This window comes from Salarias fasciatus, chromosome 11, assembly GCF_902148845.1.
Source record: "Salarias fasciatus chromosome 11, fSalaFa1.1, whole genome shotgun sequence".
Taxonomy (NCBI): Eukaryota; Metazoa; Chordata; class Actinopteri; order Blenniiformes; family Blenniidae; genus Salarias; species Salarias fasciatus.
The window spans coordinates 8,024,288-8,037,965 of NC_043755.1; the positions used below are offsets into that span (position 1 = coordinate 8,024,288).

At 43.6% G+C, this 13,678-nt stretch overlaps 1 protein-coding gene across 1 annotated transcript in view; it reads left to right on the forward strand.

Annotated features, from left to right (window-relative positions):
- Positions 1-13,678, forward strand: part of tmem145 (transmembrane protein 145) — a 47,237-nt gene that overhangs the window by 25,334 nt on the left and 8,225 nt on the right. The window contains 6 exon segments of the mRNA XM_030102622.1: positions 7,145-7,229; positions 7,748-7,819; positions 9,701-9,769; positions 10,358-10,438; positions 10,813-10,891; positions 12,705-12,798. Of these exon segments, the coding sequence (XP_029958482.1) occupies positions 7,145-7,229; positions 7,748-7,819; positions 9,701-9,769; positions 10,358-10,438; positions 10,813-10,891; positions 12,705-12,798 (480 nt within the window).

Here is a 13,678-nt window from a genome sequence, read left to right on the forward strand (position 1 = left end):
CAAATCTTCGGAGTACACTTGCAGAAAAAAAGTTTTGGGAGGAACTTTGTGGAGCGTTTCTTCCACATGTATCCAGTCCTTTTGTCTCCTCATGTAATCCAGACCGACTCCATGACGCTGAGATCAATGCTCCATGTGGTCCACTTGTAGACACTTAGAAAGGTTGATGGATCTATGCAGTATAGCAGAAGCAAAGCCGTAAAAGCTTTTCGGTGTCCTTATATTTGCATTTCAGTGTGCAGTTGCAAATTTTTGAATTGGGAAAACAGCATATGTTTCTCTGTCTGCGCCTTTTTATAAAGCTGTTCTGATGACTCCACGTAAAATACCTTGTCAAGTACCACTGATTCTAGACGCCGTTTATTTAAAATAAATAAAAAACAGGGCAGCTCGATAGCACTGCTTCATTACTTGCAATTGACCTGGGAACTGTTGTGTCAGTGTTGAGTGTGGTGGTCTTACAAACACAAGTGAAGAACAGGAAAGCTTTTAATTGCTCTAATCAACTTCTGCCTTATTATTCTGAGTAGAATTGTTGGTAATGAAACAGAATTAACGCAGTAGGGAACCAAGAATGAGCTGAAATTAGACCGGGCTGTTAATGGGCCCAGGCTAAAAAAACAAAAAAAACAAAAAAAGTCCACATTTTGCAGCTGTCAACTCAGCCAAGTGACTCGTCTTGATAAAAGAAATGGTGTAGAAACAAACAGAGCCACTGTATTTTATCCAGGTCTAGTGTATCTTTTATGAAGACTTGCATCAGTGTTACAAACAGGAGTAATCTTCTCCTGTGGCAGATGGGGAGCCGGTTTGAACTTGAAATGCTCAGCTACTTTAGTGTCGTAAATAAGAAATAATGAGGTTTTTTTTTTTTCCCCCCAACTTTACGAGCCTTGTGTTGCAGCACAGTGGAACACGCTCTGCAATACCAAAGAGTCTATTTTGGAATCTGATCCACATTTTATTGTGAATGGTTTGCAAGTTCTCCCTGTGGCGAATACTTCAGCTTCACCCCACAATGCAATGGTGTTTTATGTTGAAAGATGACTTCAGATACACTTCAGAGTTGGTTTTTGTTCTTGCCCCGTTAACCTTGACTGTTGATTTCTCAGGTTGTTCCCATTTTTTTTATTTATTTATTTCAAGGCTGGGATTGTTGTGGAGTCGCAGTCTCTGTTGGGATTAGACGATGGATGGATGAATCTTGTGAGCGGCGTTTTCATCACCCGTAAGCGAAGTGAACAGGTGTCATGGTTTATAGCTTGCGATGCTCACAGTGTGAACACCAAACTCGCATAATATGACAAATTACATTTTTTTTCATCTGAAATTACTTGCTTTATTAGTTTAAAATGTTTTGCCTCTAAAGTATTACAGATCTTGTGGTGGTGGTGGGGGGGGGGGGGGGCAGCCATTAGTTTCTAAATATTGGAAATTATATCTTTTCATTCATCAAAATAAAGTTTATGGCCGTAGTTTTGCAGTTCAGATGGTTTGATAGATTTCCATCTTTAGAGGTGATAAAGTCTGTTTTCTTTTCCTTACTGTTGCATTGCCTAATTGCTGCAGTCATATGAAATATGTGTAAAAAGCTACAAAGAAGGGTGGAATTTTAATCTTCAGCTGCTTTACATGTTAAAGCCTTGACTCCTTTGTTTCACTAAAGAATTATGCAGATTGTACTGTCACCGGGGCAGCTCCTGCGCATGTAGTGCTCCTGCTTCAGAGGGGTTTATCAGAGTCGGGTGTTGAAGCGTTTCACTGACCTGCACTGAGGTCTGACCTCCAGCAATTTCAGGACGAGCCGGCACGCCCACTGTGAGCCGCACCTTATCATCCCACATCGCTGCCTGACCTCGCCGATACTCTTGCGGCCGACTGGGAGCGAATCCCCGCTGCCGGGCAGCAAAAGACTCGCTGCAAAGCATTCCTAGAAGCATGGCTGCCATAACGCTTTATGAAGGGACATCTGTTGTGAACAACCAGGTGAGTTTACGAGTCGAGGTTAGCGCTTCACGGCCCGTGAAAGCAGCTGTATAAGGCCGCGCACCCACACGGGGGTCACATGCTTTGGAAGATGCAGGTTTGAAGGTTGTGCATAACGTGAAGGCGAACCAGGAAATGAGACGGTAAAGTCTTGAAAGATTTGTTGCTCTTAGCGCTGCGTGGAGAAGCACTACGTCTCACCTACCAACCTTGACAGCTGCAGACGGAGCCAGAGATATAAATATGTATTTTAATTGACGTTTTTTTTTTTTTTTTGCAGAACGGCAGAGCACATAACACATTCAGTGATTTCACATTAGAGTGACAGGCTCACTCTCCTCAGGTATATTGACAAAAAAAACAAAACACTGTCTGTCAACACAGGCATTCGTTAATGAAAACAAACAGCAATTTGCTCCATTTGAATCATATTTACACATCTCTCAGTCAGAAAGGTTTCCTCCAAAATGATTCCTGCTCTCTGTCTCTTGATCTGAAAGACTTGCAATTTGGCAACACTTTCCTGCAGCCTGTGGTTACGGACAATCAGACCCAATTGTCTTTTCCTCTAATTGGAGCCAGAGATTTTGATGTTGTGTCTTTCTGATAATGTCAGCGATTGACACAACTGAGAGCCAATACAGCACCATTCTTTAGACACGTAAACAGTTAATGGTGCTATGAAGATCTACCTGTTGGATAAAGAAAAAGAGCTCATTTGTGTGCCATATTTAAGAGGTCTTGAAGCGAAACAGACTAATCACAGCCGTGTTGTAGTCTGCTGTTCAGTGCTGCCTCTGGAGAAAGGAGCCACTGAGTCGGAGTTACTGTGGCTTTGGCAAGGTTCGTCAGATTTCTTATAAAACAACCCAAATTATGTCAGGCCAGGTGACAGATACTCCCAATCTGGTGTATGCATTCTCCCTTGACTAATTTATTCTTTTTTTTTTTTTAATTATAGACTTACAGATATTAAAACTGACCCACCAGCGATTCAGAATGATTACGTTAAAGAAGTGACAGTAAAGTATGGCGGAGCAGTCAGAGCTCATCCAGAGTGAAAGCCACTGAACTCTTAACTGTTTATCTCAAACCAAGTAGTGAATTTTGGATTAACTTCCTGTTAGCTTCCTGTATTTACAAACTGACAGATGCTAATATCTGATCCATGGACAATAAATGGAACAACAGGTCGATGGGTCCGAAGCAGAAGCCTTTCCTTTAAAATGAAAGCTATAGTGTGACTGATGCATCTGTGGCATTTATTTTGGTCTTGGATTTTAAATCGTAGTTGCATTATCCATACCCTCATCACTCGATTAAGTTTTACATCGATCTTAAAAGTGAACTGTGGATGTTTGCAGACTCAGATGGAGATGCAGAATTGTGTTTTATGTTCTAGACACAAAATTTAAGTCGATCTCTTTTAAATGCATCTCCGGCAAATCCTCTTGCTTTATTTAAATGCTGCTGATTTAATGAAGCACCCTCCTTTTGCTTCATGGTCGTTGAATTACACGGCTGCCAGTCTCATCTGGATTTAACGTTTGGGTGGTGTCAAGTGCGCGCGGCTTCACCGCGAGTTTTCAGAGCATCTCCGAGGCGAGGTCAATGGCTCTCCACCGCAAGCCGCAACCAAACATTTATGTCCACAAGTCACACTCTCTGCAAAGACTCTCAGAAGTCCCTTTCCGAACGCACTTCGCAGCTCCCCGTGAGGCGACGAGACGCGTACGCTGTACAGATGTTTAAGTGGGAACACCTTCAGTGAGTGATATATCAGTGGAGTACATGGAAGTGGGCGCCGTTTACACCCACGGCCGCCTGAAGCGCGTCGTGTGACTCCCCATCTGTCCTGCAGAGAGATCTCCCGCCGTGAAACTGCCACTTCGTCTCTCATCGCTCCTTCCTCCCACTGCTCCCATCCCTCTCTCCCTCTTTGCATATTCTCCCTCTTCCCTCAAGCTGCCTTTCTCTCCACCTGTACCTTAAAACTTTCTTTCTCTCTGCATCTATCACCCTCTTCATCCGTCTCCCTGCTCTTTGTGTCTGTATTGATTTTGTGGCAGTGCACGCTCCATGCCTCTCGCCCTTTTTTGATGGAGGGAGTGAGACGGAGTCTCAGGCTGCCAAATGAAATCAAAGTCTTTTTTTTTTCCCCCTTCCCTCCCTCTTTCTGTTCCCTCGCTCCACCGCAACAAGCGCAAACTCCGATGGCTTTGAACTTGTGTGTGTGAAATGAGCTCTCTGTGCTCTGATTGTCAACCCATCGCTGAGCCTTCTCTCTTGTCCCCGTCCCTCCTTTTTTCCTCTCCTCCCAAATTCCCTTTAATTTGACTGTTTAAAAAAAAAAAAAAAAACTACCGTCAAAAAAAGAAGTATGCTATTTCATCAGTGCTGTACCAGCAAGGTATTTCCATGGGGTTTCTCCTCTGTTTACATACCCAAATATTCCTTCTGTGACATCTTTCATAACATTGCAGAGTAGGCCAATTATATCAGATTGACACGTAAGTATAATGAGCCTAACAAATAATTGATGTTTCACACTGTTAATAATTAAAAACAAAAAACTGAGTGAGTGAAAACTGTTGCTATGGATATGATCCATCCTCTCTTCCTGATAATCTGGGTCATCTGCAGGTTTTTTGCAGCACAGCAGGCGAAGCAGCCTAGATTCCTCTTTCTTTCTCCACCAGCTTTTTACCCTTACCTTGGGGATCCTGAGGTGCCTTCAGGCCAGCTGGGAGATCGACTGCATGACACAATTACACTCAGCAGTTCAATCAAGAGCCGACTCTGCACCAAAAAAAAAAAAAAAAACCACGAGGACGTTTTAGTCGGGCTGGAACAGAAACTTCTGGAAGAAATCTGGGGTTCTGTTTTTAAAGATGTATGGGCCTTTTATGTGTGTGTGTGCGTAGGTGTGTGTGTGTGTGTGTATGTGTTATCACAAACATGCTCATCTCGTCATTATAAACGGCATCGCTAATCTGCAAGAGAGACGAGCAAAGTCAGACGCCGCTCCCTTCAGTCGCGTGGCGTCGTGTGAAGAATGGACATCAGTGCTGCTCAAAGCGATTAATCAGTCTACAGTCTGATGATCAACAGCAAGCCAGCTTCATTAGATTTTCTCATCATCGTTGCAGATGATTGGTAAACAGTTTGGTTTGAAATTACAGCTCACTGACGTCTTGATGTCGGGATCAGGGACAAGTTTAAATGACCTTGAATACAAGGAGCCGACATGGTGGTGTAGCGGTTTTTTCGCCTCGTAAGAAGAGACGACAAAGTCAATAGGTGTCCTGTGCCAGTGAAAATTAGCCACATCATTGTTCGCAAAATAGCATTAGCTTTCATGTTGCATACCATGAGGATTGATTTTGAGAATCTTCATGCTACAAAACTGCAGAAATCCAAAGGCTTCTGCCCGCATTAGACTATAGAAAAACACCATGGTAGAAATGTTTTCAGTTGGCAAAAGTATTTCACATTATTGGAAACAAATGCTTTAAATTGGAACATATTTGAGATGCATTTTTACTTTTGCAATAAAAACTCCGGGAACCCCCTGAAGTATTGCTTTCATTCTGCAGTTCGGATGTAGCCCCTGCAGCTCTGAGTTCAATAAAGCAGTTGTAGAAAAGGCAACACTCTTACCTCACAGTCAGCAGCCTCGGTTCAATTCCAGGCTGCAGTCTGTCTGTCTGGAGTTTGGATGTTCTCTCTCCGCAGGCTTACCTTCCGGGGCTCCAGCTTTCCTCCCACAGTCAGAAGACATTGCGTGTTCGGTTAATTTGTGACTCAAAATTGCCCTTGCGTGCAAGCGATTGTCCGCATGAGTGAGTTATCGACTTGTTGAAGGTCATGTCAGTGAGCCAGCTGGGACCAGTCCCACTCCCACCTCCTGCCACTGGTAACGACAATACAGCAAATGACCACAAGGCCACACGGCGCGGTGGATAACACCTTCACCAGACTGCAGGAGACCTCAGTTTCAGTCAAGGTCCCTTTTTTTGTTATTATTCAAAAAAAACCCCCAAAAAAAACCCAAAAAACATTTGATTCAGTTTTAACGCTAAATTTCAAGAGTGGTTGAGGGATCGTCTGCCTCGCTGTCTTTGCCCTCTGATGAACTCATGACCTTACAGCCATTGTCACCTGCCGTCAGTTCCAGATTTCCAAGAGCTTCAGTTGTATAAAGAGGGTATGAAATTCATGGAATAACCCCAGAGCTGCACTGTGGTATAATGTTTAGCATTCAGGCCTCACAGTGAGTGGATCTTAATTCAATTCAGGTAATTTTTTTTTTTTTTTTTTTACCTCTCAGGAACCGAGACAGGATTGTTAGGCTAATTCCACCCTGTCTTTTCACCATTGGTCATTTGGGATCAGCTTCTTGGGACCATAAATTGCTTGAAGCTGGTGCAGCAGATGGATGGAAAAACCATAGAGCTGTTTAATGGTGCAGTGGATACCCATCTTTTTTCCTCCGACAATCTCAAGATATGTATTGAATTGAAGAATTTCCCATAAGAGCGTGCGTGCGTGCGTGTGTGCGTGTGACCTGCCTCTCACCCATCCTCAGCCGGGATTGGCTCGCAGCTCCTCTGCAAACCCAGCTTGGTCGGAGTGGGTATTGAAGACGGACGGAAAGACGACATTACTATTTTTTCCGGGAAATGATTTTTGAGGGCATGAGCCATGTGTGATAAATATTTATATAAAAACCAAGATGCTGTGATATTTGATTTTGCTGCTAAAGTGCAGCTCCGAGTAAAATCCTTTAATGTTAAAGTACTTATCCCATCTGGGTGATCCAGAACTCTGAGGTTTTTACACTTTAACTTTGAAGGGCTGCTTTTAAGTGCAGCCCATCATTTTTTTTCCCCCTCTTCAAAAAGGTCCCGCAGTTCTCAGTTTCATCTTCAGTGTGATAATGAAAAAGCAAAATGTCTTGAGGATGTTTAAATATAAATCTGAAGTCATTACTTCTGCCTGCTATTTCGACCTGCCGAGCTGTCCACTGCTGCATGAAGCATTAATGTGCATTTTGTACAGATCACAAAACCTTTAACATTGCAAACGAATACATTTTTAATCTCACCTACCATCCTCCTCCTCTTCCTCCTCTTCCTTTGTCTCCTCTCTCCTGCAGGGCGATGGCTTGCAGCTGGAGTACGAGATGAAGCTGACCAACGGCCAGTCCTTCTGGACGCAGCATTTCTCTGCAGATGAATTCGGTAAGAGTGATTAGACAGACAGACGGAGATCACAGAACAAATCGCTGACGGCACAAGCCAGCACCACTTAGCACAGCCAATAAAACACAGCGGACTGAACAAATTACAATAATGAAGGGACAGCTGAATGAATTAATGATGATGGATGAACTGAGAGGAAGGAATGAGTAAGAAGAGGTTGTTGGATCTTCTAAATGAATAATTCCTACTTTCCAGTTTACCGTTCTTCTGCTTCCACTGCAGCTCCTTCTCTCTCTGTTTCTGAACTAATCCGATATTCTCATCAAGTATGTGCCTCTCTTTTTCATCCCTTTTTATTTATGTTTTTTTTCCTCTCCCCAATTGTCCCCTCCTTCCTTTATATTGATATTTTGTGAACCCCGTGACTCCCTTGCATTCCTCTCGTGCGTTCACCGTCTCTCTTTTCTCTCCTTCTCTTTTCTATAATCTTCATCAGTTATTCTATTCCCTTTATGTCGTTTCCTTTTGACTCTTCTTCCTCCATGTCTTATTCACAGGCATCTTGGAGACGGACATCACCTTCCTGGTCATCTTCTCCATGGTGTTCCTCCTCTCCTGTTACTTTGCCTGTAAGTACCGTTTCTACTTTTATCTCTTTTTCTACATATTCTGACTTTCAGAGCCCGTTTCAATCATTAAGTGCACTTTTTTTTCTTTTAGCTCCAGTATATATATAAAAAAAAAATCTACATGTTTCCAGATGGATTAGGAGTAAGGTCTCATGTCTTCAGTGGCGGTGGAGCATGTGACTTTCTCTCAAATCCAGCAGATTGTCAGGGAAGATGAGGAGGAGACGGTGAGAGCAGCTCTGGGTTTCATGTAAAGTGGAGCGGCTGAGTGGAGGAGGCAGCGGCAGCAGGAAGCTTATTGAAGCAAGTTTGTCACACGAAGGTCACAGAGGAAAAAAAAAAAAAGCCCCGGAGCAGCTGAGAACAATAACTACAAGGAGAGAGTTGCCATTCAAAGAAAAAATGTGTAATATTCTTCCTTCTGTAGGAAATATTTTTTTTTTCTTGCAGCTACATTTCTCCTTAAAAAAAAAAACAGTAAAATGGCTTCTAAATTGTTATTTCCATATTTTGTCTCTTGAACTACTGAACTGAAGCGCAGCCGAGTTGTGAAAACCCAGTTATTATGACATGTGTTGAGAGCAGCTCCATTTAAGATTAGTTTCGCTGTAAACATTTCTAGATGAAGAATAAAAGCCACAAGACGAAGTTGGAAACGTCAAACCCAACTTTGTGCAGCCAAACTTTTTTTTTTTTTTTCTTAATTTCTCAGACTTCTTGACAAGCCTGACAAAACCGATGGTATCGCATGATCTTCCACAGTAGATGGACCTGCTCAGCTGCCATGCAGCGGCAGATAGCAAAACTTTGAGCTCGTCGTCCATGAAATACTTCTGAGGAGAGTTTAAGTAGTTTTATCTGAACTTCAATTTGCTTTACTGGAAGATTCTCAGCGGTCTGTCGGGGGGGGGGGGGCCCCGCCCCGTCCGCAGCATTGCGCACACCTAATCCAGCAAAACATACAGATTATATATAATCAATCACAGGCACAAGTTTGGCTTCTGTTTTTGTTGTTGTTTTTTTTTTAATTGGTGATAAAGGAAAAAAAAACCAAAAAACGGATTTATTTGAACATTCACCTCAGTAATTCATGTGGTTTATGGATAAATCCTCTCAGGAATTATGCAGAGTCATGCAGTGCGTTGGCTTGCTGTCTTTGATTCTGCCATTGTTAAGATCTTAGAGAGTGAACGAACTGCTGTGTTTACTTCTGAAGGTATTAGACAACAGTTTACTGACGGATCCTGGAATTTAAATGAGTTTGAGTTATTTTCATTAAAAATAACAGATGAAAAACTTCAGATGTACCTGGAGCTGAAAATATTAAGACATTGTTGTGCAAAGAATGAAAGGCTGAACTCCGCAGACGGTTATTCCGGTGCTGCTGCTTTCTGAGAAGGTCACAGGAGAAACCATCAGCGCTCAGTGAGCCGGATCTGTGGACGGACAGGCCGGCCGAGAGAGCGCCCGGACGTTTATGACCCTTCCTCCCCCTGTAAATTCTCCCGGGCCGCGGCTGTTTGCCGGCATGTTTTGGTAATAAAATAGGCCGCTTAAATACGCATTAGGAATATATCCTCACAGATTAGGCAGTGAGAGTTGAGGAGATGAATAAGGCTTCATCTAGAGATGGGAATCACAAGACGGATGCATACTAATGATCGCTTCCCCAATTCATCCGGCCTCTTCCCTTGTTCTTGTTTTTTTTTTTTTTTTTTCCCTTCTCCTCGTCTCCCTGTACCTCTCTCACTCTGCTCCACCATCTGTTAGCATATCTCCATCCTTTTTATCTCCATCCCCACACACACACACACACACACACACACCTCTGTCACCTCTATCTCAATCTTACTGTTTTGTTTTGTTTTTTTTTCCATGCAGACAATTTGAAGGGAAGACAGCTTCTTCACACCACCTACAAAATGTTTATGACTGCTGCAGGTGTGGAGGGTGAGTGTTTAACACACACACACACACACACACACACACACACACTTGAGATAACAATGAGCCTTTTGCACGGCTGCAGCATCTCATACCTTAATCCCCACTTCAAGAGCGGAGATATTATCGCCCTTATTAGCCTGTGAATAGAAACTATTGCAAACAGTGGCGCTGTGCTCCAGTGTTCAGCAGAGCATACTGTTACTGATGAATCCCCCCACCTCTCCCACCCACCACCCCTTCTCATCCTCTTTCTTCTCTGCCCTTATCTTTCTTCCTCGCTTCTCGCTCGCCTGTCCCCTCTTGAAATCTCCTCTCGAGTCTCCCCGCCGCCCCCTAAATTCACGTTCAACCTCACCTCCCGCTTTCTTTTATCAATTCCTCTTCTTTTCTGGCTCACTTTTCTGCCCTCATTATCAACTCCCCATCTCTTCTTCTCCGTCTTTTCTTTCCTCCTTTTGCCTTTTTTCTTCTTGTGTAATTCCTGCTCACCCACCTCCGTCCCTCCCCACACACTCCCCCCCCCTCCCCCCTCCTTTCCTCACTCTCTTATTTTCCCAATTCTCTCCTCTGTGCATCTTCTCCACTTGGCAGTGCTCAGCCTGTTGTTCCATTGTGTCTTCTGGGGCCTGTACGCTCGAGATGGAGTTGGCACCGGCAGCCTGAAAATACTAGGTGAGCTGTTGTGGTGCGTCGGTCACCGGCTGAATGACTGACGCTACTTCTGCATTAGAAAATCACTCACTGCCCGCGCAGAATGATGGATGTGTGCGTGGCTGAAGAAAATTGATAGCCGGTTTCATGGGCACAGGCATGGGTGTTTTTCTTTTTCCCTGTTTTTTTTTCTTTTTTTTTTTTTTTCTTTTTTTAACAACCATGTGTGTCCAATATGTGTGTGGTGACCTGATTTTTATCATTCCCCTCTGATTTTGCAGATTCGGAAACCACAACCTAATTACCCCTTCTGTCTCCTCTGTCTCATTTTCTCTCTCTCTCTCTCTCTCTCTCTCTCTCTCTCTCTCTTGCTTCCTCTCTCCATCCTCCTCCAGGGAAATTACTGTTCTCCGTCAGTTTTCTGGTGTTCCTTCTGATGCTCATATTGTTGGGCAAAGGTTTCACTGTCACCAGGTGGGAGGGATGCACCTTTCATTTTTTTTCCTGTGTGTGTGTCCTTGTACGATTCCTCTCTGATGTGCTGGTTCATGCAAAACTGTCACTTTTGTGCGAGTGTGTTTTAGCCGTCGCTGTCTGTCACTTGTCAGGTGTGTCTGTCATCGTCTGGTAACGCGACAGTGCTCGGCGACGCTCTGTCAGGGAGTCACAACGCTCTCATTGGCTGGACGAACACTCTGATAGATGAATGCAGCTCTGTCGGGCTGCAGGTCGGCGAGAAATATGTGTTTGGATGTAACGTGTTGCAACGTGCACCGATCAGCCAGAACAATATGACCACTGAGGGGTTAACTTAAAATAACACTGATCCTCTGTGAGTGAAGACAGGTTTTCCCCCCAGACAGGTCACCAGCTCTCTGGTGTTCAAGATATTTCTCATTTCTTCAGCAAAATGGAAGCTTATAAAGTTATTGTAGATCTGTGTGTTGTTATATTATAAGGGAAGCAATAAATAGCAATATCTGCACAAATTTGGTACGAGCGAGGCACAACCACATACATAAAACTTTGATTGTGTGTCATTACACATCAGCACAATGCATTTTAAAACTGACGCAGTGCCATAAAAGATCACATCGCAGCGCTCGTGGATTGATATTTTCCCTCCACTGTTTTCGCTCTGATGTGTCGTCTGTCTGCGTTTTATGTGAAAAGCCCGCAGGCAGATTTCTGGCTCACATTTCTCTGGGCAGTGTTCGCGGACATTTGTGTGGTAGAAGCAGTTATGCTGCACAATGGATGGTTTCGAAATGCTTTTTCTTTTCTGGAACATCGGCGTGAATCCATCTCACACCTGACTGGACCAAGGCTGCGCTTGTCCAGCGGTCATTGGTCTTGCTAGATTTTTCCAATTCCAGTTTCAAAGAGACGTTTGAGAAAATATGTACTGTACTTGATAATGATTTTTTTTTTCTCTAAAGGCACTTCTTTTTGGAAAATGTGGGAACACAAACATGCCCGCTGAAAACTCCTGAACTGGCTGTTTGTATAAAAGCATTTTGTAAAAGTGTCGAGTTTTGACTTTTCGTGAGCCATCATTTAAAGCGTTATTCAAACTTTCTGAATTGGTTCTGCTTTAGGCTTAATTGAATCCCTATGATTTTTTTTTTTATTATTATTATTCTAAACTTAACCTGGAGCAAAAACTGAGTTTGCAGGATTTATCTGCTGGCTTTTTTTTTTGACTGGAGGATTACACCCCCCTCTGGGTTTAGAAGACTCTGTGATCTCTCCGGTTATTAAACTCTCTTAAAACCCGAGTGATTAGACGTAAAACTGCACAATCATCACCCTCTAAACGGGGCTGTTTATCTGCAGTACCTGACTCGTTGACAGTTCGAGGAAAACTTCCCCACAACTCCGAGAACGTTTATTTCTCTGCTGGTACGAATTAGTTTGTGCGAACGGGGCGTTTGATATAGTGAAGAAGGCTTAGCTCTGAAACGCTGCTTTTTGTCAGCTGAATGGGAAAACACATTAATTTCTCTTACGGTTAGAGAGCCTGCAGTCATTTTAAATGTATAAACAGTTGTGAGTTGAGTGCTCAGGACCCTTTTGTGCGGTGCGCTGTTCAATAGCTGCTCCTAGATTGAGCTGTCTGCTTGTATATAAAGAGCCGAATGCTTGATTTTTCCTGTGTGTGCGTTTGTACAAATGTGTGCTTTCCCGTCCATTTGCGCAGCTGTAAGCGTGTCTGTGCGTGTCCTTTCGTGTCTTCCTCCAAGTTGTGCGCCACCTCTGACCCCGCTGGTTTGTCCCTCTGTGTCAGGGCGAGGATCAGCCACAGCGGGTCTGTTAAGCTGAGTATCTACATGACCGTCTACACCATCACCTACGTCATCCTGTTCATCTACGAGGCAGAGGTACAGTCCACACTTCACAGGCGTCCTCTGTCTTCATTACTGATTAATCTCTCAATATATTTTTCACCATGGTAGCGGTGTAAAATGACCATTATCTGCAGCGGGAACACGATTGTATTGACTTTCTAGAGAAATATTGACGCTCCTGACTTTCCCCACTGCAAACAATGAAGCCGGCTCCTGTGGAGAAGTGCGCCGCGGCGGGGCTCAAGTGCACCGCTGTAAAATCTGGAGGACGTCCAATGAATTTTGATCACTCTGATTTTCTGAGTGCTCTTCTCGCGCCACCAGCTGATGACTTTCTAATGTGTTCAATATTTGGTAGGTGAACAAATATCAGCCGAACAGTGACTCCCAGAAGCCCCAGCTGCGCTTTGTGTTTAGTACCTTTAAGAGGGCCGGACTGAGGTCACTTTTTAGAGAGGAAATTAGATTCTTCACACAGCTGTTCAGCTATCACTCTCATGGTTTTAAACATAAGTTAATAATAGGATTGCTCACAGCAATCCTAACAGTTGAGAAACGTCTCACACAAAATTAAGTGATTGAATGTGTCACAAAAAAAAGCCTTGTAATACTAAGCAGACTATGCTGAGGCAGAATCTACTGGATAACTTTTCTGTAGCGTTTGGTGTCCTCCTCCAACAAGCTTTCTCTGCTCCTCTTGGCCTCTTTCTGCCGCCCAGGCTCACTTACACTCAACAGCACTAACATGAGATACCTTTATAGACTCCACATTCAGACCGAACCAACCCTGTCAGATGTAGGAGGAGCAGTATTCAGGCGGTGTGACCAATCTGATCGACCGCTACGCATCAAGTGGCGTTTCCTCACAGAATGCAGAATGCGTACTTGATATTATAAACTAAGCAGACAACTG